At 48.5% G+C, this 12,588-nt stretch overlaps 1 protein-coding gene across 6 annotated transcripts in view; it reads right to left on the bottom strand.

Moving 5' to 3' along the window:
- The window catches only part of SNED1 (sushi, nidogen and EGF like domains 1), an 81,187-nt gene that overhangs the window by 52,813 nt on the left and 15,786 nt on the right, over positions 1-12,588 (bottom strand). For all 6 annotated transcript variants that reach the window (XR_005378935.1, XR_005378936.1, XM_038574421.1 and 3 more), the window contains exons 2-4: positions 4,111-4,398; positions 1,403-1,543; positions 575-737 (exon numbers count right to left, since the gene is read on the bottom strand). Coding sequence is in view for 4 of the 6 variants with exons in the window: in XM_038574421.1 (XP_038430349.1) it covers positions 575-737; positions 1,403-1,543; positions 4,111-4,398 (592 nt within the window). In the remaining 2 variants the exon portion in view is untranslated. The remainder of the gene's footprint in view (positions 1-574; positions 738-1,402; positions 1,544-4,110; positions 4,399-12,588) is intronic.

Below are 12,588 nucleotides of genomic sequence, written 5' to 3'. Positions count from 1 at the left end.
CCCTCCGCCCCATGGACCCGCCCGCCGTGCGCTGCGCCTTCCGAGCCTTCCGCTCCCTCTAGGCGGGTAGATGCCCCGGCTAGACCAGCTAGGAGACAAGCGCCAAATCCCACGGAGCAGCACCACTTGGCAAATGGGGGGAAAGGGTGAAAAGGGCTCCTGCCTTCCAGGTGGTCCCGGGGACACTGGACGGCGGCCCCGCCCCAGCCCCCCGCCCCGATGCAGGTGGGAGAGAATGAGCGGAGGGCGTCCACGCCTGGCCCCGAGGAGGGGCGCCCCGGCTCTTCCGCCTTGCGCCCCGAACCTCGGTCTCCCGCAGATTCCTCAACAGAGCTGGGGCCCCAAAGCCTCCCAGGGAAGAGGCGGGGCTGGGGGCGAGCCGGTATCTGGCCAGGTTCATGGCTGGGGGAGAGGGGTCGGGAGGCCTTGCCCTCCTGGCCAGCAGCCTGCCCGCTCCCAGCGTCCCTGCAGCCCCAGCAGTGCCCAGCCCCGGCCTCCCGCCCCCAGGGTCCGCCCCCTCTCGTCATGCCACCCCAGCCCCCACAGCGCTGAGCCGCTGGCTCCATCCTCTTACTTGTATGGCTGCAGCCCCCCACGCGCACCTGGGCATCATCGATTCTGAACGCCCAGCGCCCGGGCACGCCCACGTTGGTGGTGGTTTCCACATCGGCCATGTCCGCCGTGCGGGAGCCGGGGATGCTGAAGTAGCGCCTCCCGTCACCCGCATTGAAGCCGGCCTGGGGGTGGGGAGAGTGGGGGCAGGTCGGGCTGGTTTGCAGGTCTCGCTAAATTTCCGGAGACCTGCCTCCCCCACGGTGGCCAGGTGGAAGAGGTCATGTGGATGTCAGCCTTGTAACCCCGGAGCTTCACAGGTTTGGGGGCATCTGTACCACCCTCCCCGTTGGCCCTGACCTGATCAGCAACCTCCCAGCCAGGACCTGACCCCAGCCAGCCATTCCTCCAGCCACCCACCTTGTTGGACCCTGGCATGCTCCCCTCACACACACCTGCAGGGGCTCACCCCCCAATCTCTTGGCTCCCAGGGGGACCAGGGGCAGGTGTGTGAGCTCAGAAGAAAGTGGACGGCTAGGAAGGAGACGGGGGCATTCCCATCACGAGGGAGCACTCGCTGGCCACGGTCCCATGGGCCACAGGCCAGGCCAGACCCCAGGATGGTTAGCACGCACAGAGCCAGGGGCCCTTCTGGCTCGGCTGCAGCTGGCCCCGGGAGGACAGGGCAGTGTGGGTCAGGACAAAGGTGCCTCTGACCTGAGGATGTTTCTGTGAGTCTGGCCTGGGACTGGCATCAGAACACTTCACACTGGCCTCTGCAGAGTCGGGGGGGGGTCTCCCTGCCTGATGAGCTCATGACAGTTGTGGCAGTGGGGAGCCGGGCCCCTACCTGGGCTGCGATGCCCCCCAGGCCAGTGGAGTCGCCCCCACTGCTGGCGTGTGTGCCCGTGGTCCACGTGATGGACTCATAGTTGAAGATGGTGAAGGAGAACTTGCCGTCCGTGATAAGCACGGTCTGGAACGTGTTGACCTGCCAAGGAGGGAGGCCTGAACAGGGTTCTGCGCTCGCTCGTCCGTGCTGCAAGGGCCTGCCCCCTTCAGCACGGTCCACATCCCCTGGCCCCTCCTCTGTCTTCCCAACTGGATGGCCAGCCATCTGCCACTGAGCCGATGGCCTTGACCTCATGCCCCACTGTCCCTAGTGCCTGAGGCCCCGGCACAGGCCAGGACCCCTGACAGCTGTCACCTGGTGAGATATGCTGAAGGGCCCTGAGGACCCACGGATGCCAGGGACACAGGGCTTAGTGCTTACTGGGTCAGATCCACAAAACTGTCCCGTGTGAAACAAAAAATGTAAAGAGGGAAAGATAAAACGAGGAAACAAGGAAAAGCAGTTTTAGTGAATTTTGTTTTTCATGTTGTCATCTTCCATGAAGATGTTATTGAGTAGTGTACGTATGAGACGTCATTTCAGATTGAGCAAAGGGTGGGATCGTTTAAGAAGTGATCTCGGGACAAACAGGAAACTGAAAAAGAATAAAATTAGAGCGTTCCATCACTCGTGAAAAGAAATCCCGCATCAAGTAAGTTTGTGAATGGAACCATCAGAGCCATAGAGGAAGAAGACCTAAGGGGGCTGTAGAGATGCTTCGATCGAGGAAGGGCTTTAAGCGTGACATTTGTTAACTGCAAAAGCCAAGAAGGAGATTTATATACTTGACTACAGAAACTTCTGCACGTAAAAAAGTGCCGTGAGGTCAAACTGCACGGCCAACAGCAAAGTGGAGACGGTACTTATGACCCAGGCGGCAGTTGGAGCTGTTGGTATCCTTAATTCAAGCGGAACTTCTACAGGTCGGCAGGAGCAAGACGGAAGAGATGACGGGGGTTGGCCGAGGTGATGGGAACAGACGCATCACAGCAGGGTGCAGCCGGCGACCACAGAGGACAGCAGCGCTGGCCACCAAGGAGGCGGAAGGACGGAGAGGAGCCTCCCTGTGTGCGCAGCGGCGGCAGGGGAGGAGCACACGGTAGGGCCAAGCCAGAGCCCTGCGGGCAGCGGCCTCCCCCCGGAGCCCCGGCCCGGGCACGGCCCCCAGCTGGCGAGGCCCCGCAGTGCCCACCCCTGGGCGCCCTGCCGTGGGTGCCGCCCACCCCTGGGCTGGCCTGCAGGTGTTCACGGTGGGACACCATTGGCTCTGCCCTTTACTTATTTAGCAGTGAACCACAGGGAGACTGAGGGCGCCCCTTGGGGGGCAAACCTGGAGCTCCTGGTCTGGAGACAGCCGGACGCCGGGGCCCTGAGGCGGGCTGATGGGACCGCCGAGCGGCGGGGAGGTGCGCTGGTGGGGGTCCAGCGTGCGGGGAGGAGCTTCACCCTCCCTCCCCGGGGGGCCTGCTCCGAGGCGCTGTGGGGAGGAGGCCCTTCCCGGCCTCCCCTCCCACCGTACGGACCAGCTTCCAGCCCAGACTCACGAGTGGGTCCCCGTCCGGGGGTTCCCATGTCGCCCGGATAAGCATTTTGCAGCCCACATCTCGGGGCCTGCGGACAGGCGTTAGGGTTTCCTCCGTGGGCGGAGGGGAAGGAAATACCCAGGTGGCCGCAGAGGCCAGAGTGGCTTCTAGGGTGATGAACAAGAAGGCAGAAGACGAGGGAGGTGCTTCACGGCAGCGATCTGTCGGCAGCCGCCTTACCCAGTCTCTCTCTCTGTTACCAGCATGTTTTTCTTACAACTTGACGATAAGAAAAACAAAACTGACAAACTATCTGTGGGCTACGCACGAATAGTTCACCAGCGGAAACATGCATTCGTCGCAGTGTTTACAGAAGAAGCCCGTCTTTCCCTGTTCTTTCCCTAGCCACCGCCTTCCTCCTTTTAAGAACTTCCACAGTGCACGCCCGGCCGGCCGGAGGGCTGCCTCGCTGGCTGGCGCTGTCCCTCTCATCTAGGCTGCTGGAGGACCCAGGCTTGGCGAGCCACCCGCACCGATTTCCTCGGCCGTCACTGCCGGGGACCCCGGCCGCACCTGCGATGACCGCGGGGCGTTCGCACCCCTACCCCTGCATCAAGGCCTCACCTGCCCCACCCGCTGCCCAGCCCTGTGCATGGCCGGGAACGCAGGCCCTGCCCTCGGCCGCTCTGCCTCTCCCCTGTGACCCCGAGGGCACACTTGACACATCTGTCCCTCAGGGCTGCTCTGAGCCACCACAGTCCTCCAGCTCCAGGGCCCCATGTGGCTGAACTGCCACCCTCTGGCTGGCACAGCAGCCTCAGGGAGAGTTCCTCCCCCTGCTTCTTCTGTGTATGGGGAGTGTGCCCCAAGGGAGAGATGTGTCCCCAGTGCCTTTGTTGTTTGGTGTTATCGCAGAATGAAGGATAAAGCAAATGGTTTCCAGGAGGGCTGGGGAAGGTCAAGGCTCTGTCGTCCTCCAACCTGCCTCCGTGACCCTGGGAGAGTGACCCCCATCCCTGAGCAGTTTTTCCTCTCAGGCATGGACCAGTGGTTACGTCTGACCCCCCTCAGCAAGGTGGGGCCACTTTGGGAAGACTCTGGGCCCAGGTGGACACCCTCCCTGCCCCAGGACGAAAAACTCACAGGGGAAGAGGCGCTGCCTCCAAAGAAGGTCACGCGGTACCAGGTGGCTATGAAAACCCAGGTAGCAGAGAAGTCCGGGAGCTCAGGGAAGTATCGCCTGACATCCTCTGTGGCTCTGCGCAGCGTAGCCGGGTCAGTGGCCTCCCGGTAGTACACGTCACCCGCACGTCGATTGTCCACATCTGCCCAGAAGGCTGCCACCACGCAGCGGTCCTTGGCGATGGGAAAGGCCACTGGGGTAAACTGAGAGACCTCCTTCAGGAAGGAGATGATCCCGTTATTGTTCACCTGTCAGAAAGTCAGAGAGGGGACCTCTGGGCACCTAGGGGTGGCAGGTGGGCCCGGTGGCCTCCCCTGCCTGACCCACCAGGCACCCCCTCCAAGGGGAGCTGGACTTGAGCGGGGCATCCCCAGGATGGCCGGACAGTTCCTGGCCCTTGATATAGGACGCCTGGGCCTGCTCCATCCCCTTGAAGACAGGCTGTGTGCCCAGGGGACAGGCTCTGACCTGTTTGCTGCACCTGATGCCCTGCAGAGTGCCCAGACCTGGGGTCGGGCACGTGGGGTACTCAGGGCCTGGGTCCCACTTTAATCAGGGACCTTGGGAGAGCACAGCGGAGTCCTAGCCTCCGAGCCAGCTCTGGACAGGTGAGTAGGCAGCATGTGAGGAGGTAGTGCCCAAAAAGCAGAGCTGGGGATGGGCAGGAGCCAGTGTGGCCAGAAGAGGCTGGAAGGGCCTTGGTGGCTGGGCTGGGGGGCTGGTGCTCAGGACTCCAGACAGTGAGGAGCCCCAGCAGGCTCCTGAGCAGAAGAAGGGGAGCAGCATCTCTGTGGTAAGACGGAACTGATCCCAGTGCTGATTCCTGCCACCCAGTTAGCTGTGCAACCATGAGGCAGGTTAGCCTTGCCTCTCTGTGCTCTGGATTTTTACCTATGAGATGGTGATAACACAAGTTCTGGACTAGGTTTAAGGTGGCTCCCAATGGGTAGTTTTCCAAGGTTCCAGGCAGAAGCAAAGAAAACCCTCTCTGGTGGAAGATGGCATCATCTTAGGCCTCAAGCCATTTGTATAAATAATTTTTCAAATACAAAACCCAAGACACAGTCAAATCAGGCACACAAGGAAGCAAGATGCCACCAAGAATAAGCAATGAGAGAAACACCAGATATCAGAATTATCAGACAAAGACTATAAAATAGCCAAGTTTACCGTGTTCCAAGAAAATGCAAGCTTTAAATTTTGTCAGAATAGTCAAAATAATGTTGGAAAAGAGGAACAGAAGTGGAAGACTTATACTTCCTGTTTCAAAACTTAGCACAAAGCTATAGTAGTCAAAACAGTGCGGCACTGGCATAGATAGAAAGATAGAATAGGATGCCTAGAAGTAAACCATCACAAATATGGTCAAATGATTGTTATCAAGAGTGTCAAGACCAATAGAGATAAGACAGTCTTTTCAACACATGGTGCTGGGAAAAACGGATATCTACATGTAAAAGATGAAGTTGGACTTTTACCTAACAGCATATACAAAAATTAAATATAAAAGGGTTGAAGGCCTAAACATGAAAACATAGGCTAAAAACTTCATGACATTGGCTTTGGCAGTAATTTCTTGGATACAACACCAATGGTGCAGACAACAACAACAAAAAACCCAGGAAAACTGGAGTTCATAAAAATTAAAAAGTATTTTTTGCATCAAAAGACACTATCAGCAGAATAAAAGGCAACCCACAGAGTGGGAGAAAATATTTGCAAATCATTAGGCTAATAAGGGATTAATATCCTAAATATATAGAGAACTCCCACAACTCAACAACAACAAGGACCTGATTTAAAATGGGTAAAAGTCTTCAATAAACGTTTTCCAGAGAAGATATACCAATGGCCAATAAGCCCGTGAAAAGATGCTCAACATAACTAATCACTAGGGAAATGCAAACCCAAGCCACAGTGAGCTCCACTTCACACCCATCAGGAGATGGCTACTATCAAAAAACAGAAAAGAACAAGTGTAGGCAAGGATATGGAAAAACTGGAACCTTCGTGCACTGCTGATAGAAGTGCAGAATGGGACAGTCATTGAGAACAGTTGGCAGTTTCTCAAAAGATTGCAAAGAGAATTACCATATGATCCAGAAATTCTACTTCTGGGTATATGTCTGTATTCGTCTGCTAGGACTGCCTTAACAAAATATCAGGCTGAGTGGCTTAAACAACAAATTTGTGTTCTTGTAGTTCTAGAGCTAGACATCCAAGATGAAGGGGCCATCAGAGTTGGTTTCTAGTGAGGCCTCTCTTGGCTTGTAGATGGCTTCCTCCTTGCTGTGTCTCCACGTGGCCTTTCCTCTGTGCACACATGAAGAGGGAGAGAGCTCCCTGGTGTTTCTGTCTCTTATTATCAGATTAAGGCCCCACCACTATAACCTCATATAATTTAATTACCTCCATAAAGACTCTATCTCCAAATACAATCACAGTGTGTGGGGGGGTAGGAATTCAAAAGATGAATTTTGGGTGGCAACACAATTCATCCACAGCAATATCCAAAAGTAATTGAAGGCAGGGTCTTCAACAGATATTTGTACACCCATATTCATAGCAGCATTATGCATGACAGCCCAAAGGTAGAAGCAACCCAAGTTCCACTAGTATATGAATGAGTAAGCAAATGTGGTCTCTCTACAATGGAGTATGATTCAGCCTTAAAAAAAGAAATTCTGACATGTGCTACAACATGGATGAACCCTGAGAACATTATGCTCAGTGAAATAAGCCAGTCACAAAGAGACTAATGCTGTGATTTCACTTATATGAGGGACCTAGAGTAGTCATATTCACAGAGAGTAGAATGGGAGTGGCCAGAGGCTGGGGGCAGAGAACGCGGGGGCATCTGATGGGGATAGAATTTCAGTTTTACCAGATAAAAGGAGTCTGGAGGTGGACGATGGTGATGACTGCACAACATGAATGTCCTTAATACCACTGAACTGTACATTTAAAAATGGTTAAGGAGGTAATTTTTATATTATGTGTATTGTTCATTAAAAAAGTGATTTAAAAAAGGGCTGGGGGCTTCTGCCTGGCTGGCTCAGTTAGTAGAGCATGCAACTCTTGATCTCGGGGTCATGAGTTCGAGCCCCATGTTGGGTGTGGAGGTTACTTTAAATAAGTATTTTTTACAAAAGGGCTGGGATAAAAAAATCACCAGGGATGAAAATTATCTTTTAAAAAAAACATTTTAAAGAACTAGATAGAAATTCTAGCACTTAAACTAACAGCAAATTAAGAACTAAATAGGGATCCCCAGGTGACTCAGTGGTTTAGCGCCTGCCTTTGGCCCAGGGCATGATCCTGGAGTCCTGGGATCATGTCCCACGTCGAGCTCCCTGCATGGAGCCTGCTTCTCCCTCTGCCTGTGTCTCTCCTCTCTCTCTCTGTGTCTCTCATGAATAAATAAATAAATAAATCTTTAGAAAAAAAAAAAAGGGGATCCCTGGGTGGCGCAGCGGTTTGGCGCCTGCCTTTGGCCTGGGGCGTGATCCTGGAGACCCGGGATCGAATCCCACATCGGGCTCCCGGTGCATGGAGCCTGCTTCTCCCTCTGCCTGTGTATCTGCCTCTCTGTCTCTCTCTGTGTGACTATCATGAATAAATAAATAAAATCTTTAAAAAAAAAAAGAAAAAAGAAAAAAAAAAGAACTAAGTAGATTTAAGAGCAGATTTGAAGTAATTGAAGAAAGAATTAGTGAACTGGAAGAGAGGTCAGAAGAAACTGTCTGGAATTTAGAGCAGAGGCAGAAAGTTGGAGAGTAGAGAAGAAAAAATAAGACTTATGTGAAGCAGTAGGATGGTCAAATAAATGTATGGTTTGGCTTACCAGAGGGTAAGGAGCTACAAAGGCAATGACTGAGAATTTCTAGAACTGATGAAAGACACTAGGCTACATGTTCAACAGTCCCAGTGATTCCCTAGCTGGAAAAATAAAACAACAAATGACTGTTGGAAATAAAAACAAAAACAAAAACAAAAAAACAAAACAAAACAAAAAACAATGACGAGACAATTGTAAAAGGAGAAAACATATAAATTACCATCAGGGGCTTTACAAGTGAAGTGACAGTGGATTTTTCACGAGCAGTGATGGGAACTAGTAAACAGTGGGGTCATCTCTTTAATATGCTGATCTTAAGAAAATAATTGCTAACACAATCTTATACCGAGATAAAGTATCTTTTATTACTGGAGGCAAAATAAAGATAATTCAGATAAATAATAAGTAAGTAGTAACTAAATAGCAGACACATATGAAAGAAATTCAAGTCAAAGGGAAACTTAAAGTCAGAGATGCAAGAAGGAAAACGGGGCAAGGAAGGTGATATTGACTCAATGTCTGTGTCTCCCCAAAATTCTTATGTTGAAATCTGACCTCCACTGTGATGTCATTAGGAAGTGGGACCTGTGGGAGGAGATTAGGTCATGAGGGTGGAGCCCCCATGGAGGAGATTACAAAAGAGAGCCCAGAGAGCTCTCTCTGTCCTTCTGATGTGTGAGGACACAGCATAGAGATGGCTATTAACCAGGAAGTGGTTCTTCACCAGACACTAAATCTGCCAGCCCCTTGATCTTGGATTTCCCAGCCTTCAGAACTGTGAGAAATAAATGTTTGTTGTTTAAACCACCCAGTCGATGGCAGATTAAAACAGAAGTTATGAGAATAAATCTAAATGAACATTGACTCTATAAGGGAATAATATAAATAAAACTTTGTGTAATTGTATAAAAAAATCTCTGGAATTAAAATTCCTGATAATAGCCTATAAATTGGGAGAGTATTAAAGTGTTTCAAACTCACTGTAGTTTCCAGGAAAAGGATGAAGGCATTAGTTAACTTATTAGTGAATATTGTACTACCTAGGATAGTCACCAAAAGAATAGAAACAGTGTATATAGTTCTAACTGATAGAGAGGATGTGAGTGGATGAATAGAATACTTGACATATAAGATGTCAAAAAAGGGGAGAGAAGGAAATATAAAGCACGTGGAACAAATAGCAGGGAAGGTGGTAGATTGAAACAAACTCCATCAGTAATGGATTAACTGAAAATGAATTAGGTGTTCCAGTTGAAATATATACTATCCAAATACCAACCAAAGGAAGCCTATAGTTTATAGTCGTATTATTATCAAGCAAAATAGATCATAAGCCAAAAAGTATAGCTAGAGACAAAGAGGACCACTTCATAACTGTTTAATAATAAATAATAAACAATTTTGCATTTTTATATATCTATTAAGGTTTCAACATATATAAGTGAAACACTGACAAAAGGAAATAGGTCAATTCATAATCATAATGGAACATTTTAACATACCTTTTCTAGTAAAATAGATTAGGCAGACAAAATAATCTGTCAGAATACAGAAAAGTTGAGCAATGCAACTAATGAGTGACCTAATAACACAAATAGAATATTATTTTAAAAATTTACCATATGCTGACCACATAGCAAGTGTCAACAAATTTCAAATGATTGCAAAAAATACAGAGTTTGTTCTCTGGCCACAGTGCAATTATACTAAACATGTTTACCCTCAAAAGGTAGGAGATTTCTATGTTTATAGAAATTAAGAAATGTAAGTAACTTTGGACTGAAAGACAAGTGCTATTTAGCAAACACTTGTGAGGGTATGGTACAAGCAGAACTTAAATGGGAATTTGTAAACTTTGTGTGCTTGTCTTAGGATGTATACTTAGTGAATAAACCCAAAATTTAGTAAATAATCCACATACAGTAAATAAACTGAAAAGGAAAAAAAAGAACAGGGGAAGAGAAAAATAAAAAATTAAGAGCACAAGTTAATGAACTAGAAAACAAACACTGAAAAAGACAAACTAAACCCAAAACTTGGCTTGTTTAACCTGCTAGTAAAATAGAAAAATTTCTGGTGGAATTGGTTAAGTAAGTAAGAGAAGGTATCAGTTGCTACCATCAGGACTGAGAAAGAATATATAACTTCATACTCTGACACTGTCAAAAAAGAGAAGAGGATATTATAAGTGCCTTTATAATAACCGTAAATTCAAAATTTTATTTATTTTTATTTTTTTAAAGATTTTATTTATTTATTCATAGAGACAGAGAGAGAGAGAGGCAGAGGGAGAAGCGGGCATCATACAGAGAGCCCCACAAGGGACCCGATCCAGGGTCTCCAGGATCACATTCTGGGCTGCAGGCGGCGCTAAACCGCTGCGCCACTGGGGCTGCCCCATAAATTCAAAATTTTAGACGAAATGGAAAAATTTATAGAAAAATGCAGCTTACCAAAAATAAAGGAGGAAGGGATATTAGCCTAGCAGAGTAATGATGTTCTGGAAGAGGAAGGACAAGGGTTTCCATGGACTGGGTCGGAGGAAACTGAGAAGACTCCCCAGGATCCTGGCAGATGATGTCCTCCACAAGTGGGGTGTTGGGTGAGTAGGGGGTGGGAAGTGAAGGTGCCCACTGTTTTACTATTAATAGAAGATGAACAGTGAGACGTAGGCTTGAAACAAACCATCTGATCATAGCTGTGGTTGTTGTTAGCATGACTATGGGCAGCAGCCCTCTAGGGCCCCGGTGAAAAAGCAGAAGGGCCCTGATGCCTGAGTCAAAAGATTCCCAAAGCTGAAATAAATCAATGATTCCAGCAATGAAAATTCAGAGGTTTTTTTTGGGGGGGGGGGGGTGTTTTTTTTTGTTTTTTTTTTTAGGATTTAGTTTTGAGGGGACCAGAAACACTGAAAGTCCATTTGGTTGAGCTGGGTGAGTGGCAAATGCAAAGCCTTGCTTATTGGTGCAGTCACTTCTGCTGTGTCCTTGTATCCTTGCTTCCTCTTCCATCCTGACTTCAGCTGCTTTAAGAAAAAAGCCAAGTGTGGCAGGGGACTTGAGAGAGGGGAAGGACTCAAACTTTTACAGCCCTGTTGGTTACAGGTCCCCGGTTCTTTAGGGGAAGGTGGTGCCAGGTGCAGAGGTGGCTGAAGGCTCAGAGGGCCGTGGGGCGAAACCTTGGTGACGTTTACGCAACAGAAAGAAAGGGGTCCCAGGAAAATGAAACGACATCCATTCTGGAAAGGAAGCGAAGCTGCCTCTGTTTCAGATGATATGACCTATTAAATAGAAAATACCAAGGAATCCACCAAAAGAACTATTTGAATCGATCAGTGATTTCAGCAGGTTACAGAACACAAGATAAATATAGAAGTATTAATTGTATTTCTATACGGTACCATGAATGACCCAAAATGAAATTGAGAAAACGATTCCATTTGTAGTGGCATCCGAAGTGAATAAAATACTTATGCATTAATTTAACCAAGGAGGCACAAGACTTGTACACTAAAAACTACAAAATAGGGCTGTTGGGGTGGCTCAGCCAGTTACGTGTCTGCCTTCAGGTCAGGTCATGATGATGAAGTGCTGCATTAGGTTCAGCTCAGCCGGGAGCCTGCTTCTCCCTCTTCCCTATGCTTGTGCTCTCTCTCTCTCTTTCAAGTAAGTAAATAAATAAAATCTTAAAAAACAACAACAACAACAAAAAAACTACAAAATATTGTTGAAAGAAATTAAGACCTAAATAAATGGAAAAATAGCTCATACTCACGAACCAGATACCATAACACTGGTAATGTTGTTAAGGTGGCATTATTCTCAACTGACTCATAAAAATCAATGTCTTACATAGGAGCAGCAAACAAGGGGCATTTGAAATCAAAAACAAATCTGTTGATGGTAGTACTCCCCAAAGTGAAATACTTAGCTACACTTAATGGAATCTGTACAAAAATCTATACAAAACTCCGATGAAAAAGACCTGAGAAAAACTAAATAATGGAGAGCTATTTCATGGCTGTGGATAAGAAGACTTGATGTGTCCAAATGTCAGTTCTACTTGGTCTATTTATTCAGCGCAATCTCAATCAAAATACCCGCAAAGGTCTTGTGGAGATCAACCAAATGATTCTGAAGTTTACCTGGAGAGGCAAAAGGCCCAGAAGAGCCAACACGATATCGAAGGAGAACAACATTAGAGGACTTACACTACCTGACTTCAGGACTCAGTATAAAGCTACAGTAATCAAGACAGTGTGGCACTGGTGATCGAAGAGACGAATAGGCCAATGGAACGGAACAGGGAGCCCAGGAGTGGACCCCCATCAATATAGTCAACCGGGGACACCTGGGGGCTCACCGGTTGAGCATGTGCCTTTTGCTCAGGTCGTGACCCCGGGATCCTGGGATCGAGTCCCGCATCGGGCTCCCTGGATGGAGCCTGCTTCTCCCTCTGCCTGTGTCTGCCTCTCTCTCAGTCTCTCATGGATAAATAAGATCTTAAAAAAAAATACAGTCAACTGGTCTTTGACAAAGGAACAAAGGCAGTACAATGGAGCAAAGCAAATCTTCTCAACAAATGATACTGCCACAACTGG

This window comes from Canis lupus, chromosome 25 (genome assembly GCF_011100685.1).
Source record: "Canis lupus familiaris isolate Mischka breed German Shepherd chromosome 25, alternate assembly UU_Cfam_GSD_1.0, whole genome shotgun sequence".
NCBI lineage: Eukaryota > Metazoa > Chordata > Mammalia > Carnivora > Canidae > Canis > Canis lupus.
The sequence above is the reverse complement of the archived record's forward strand: the minus strand, read 5'-3'. Positions and strand labels throughout refer to the sequence as shown.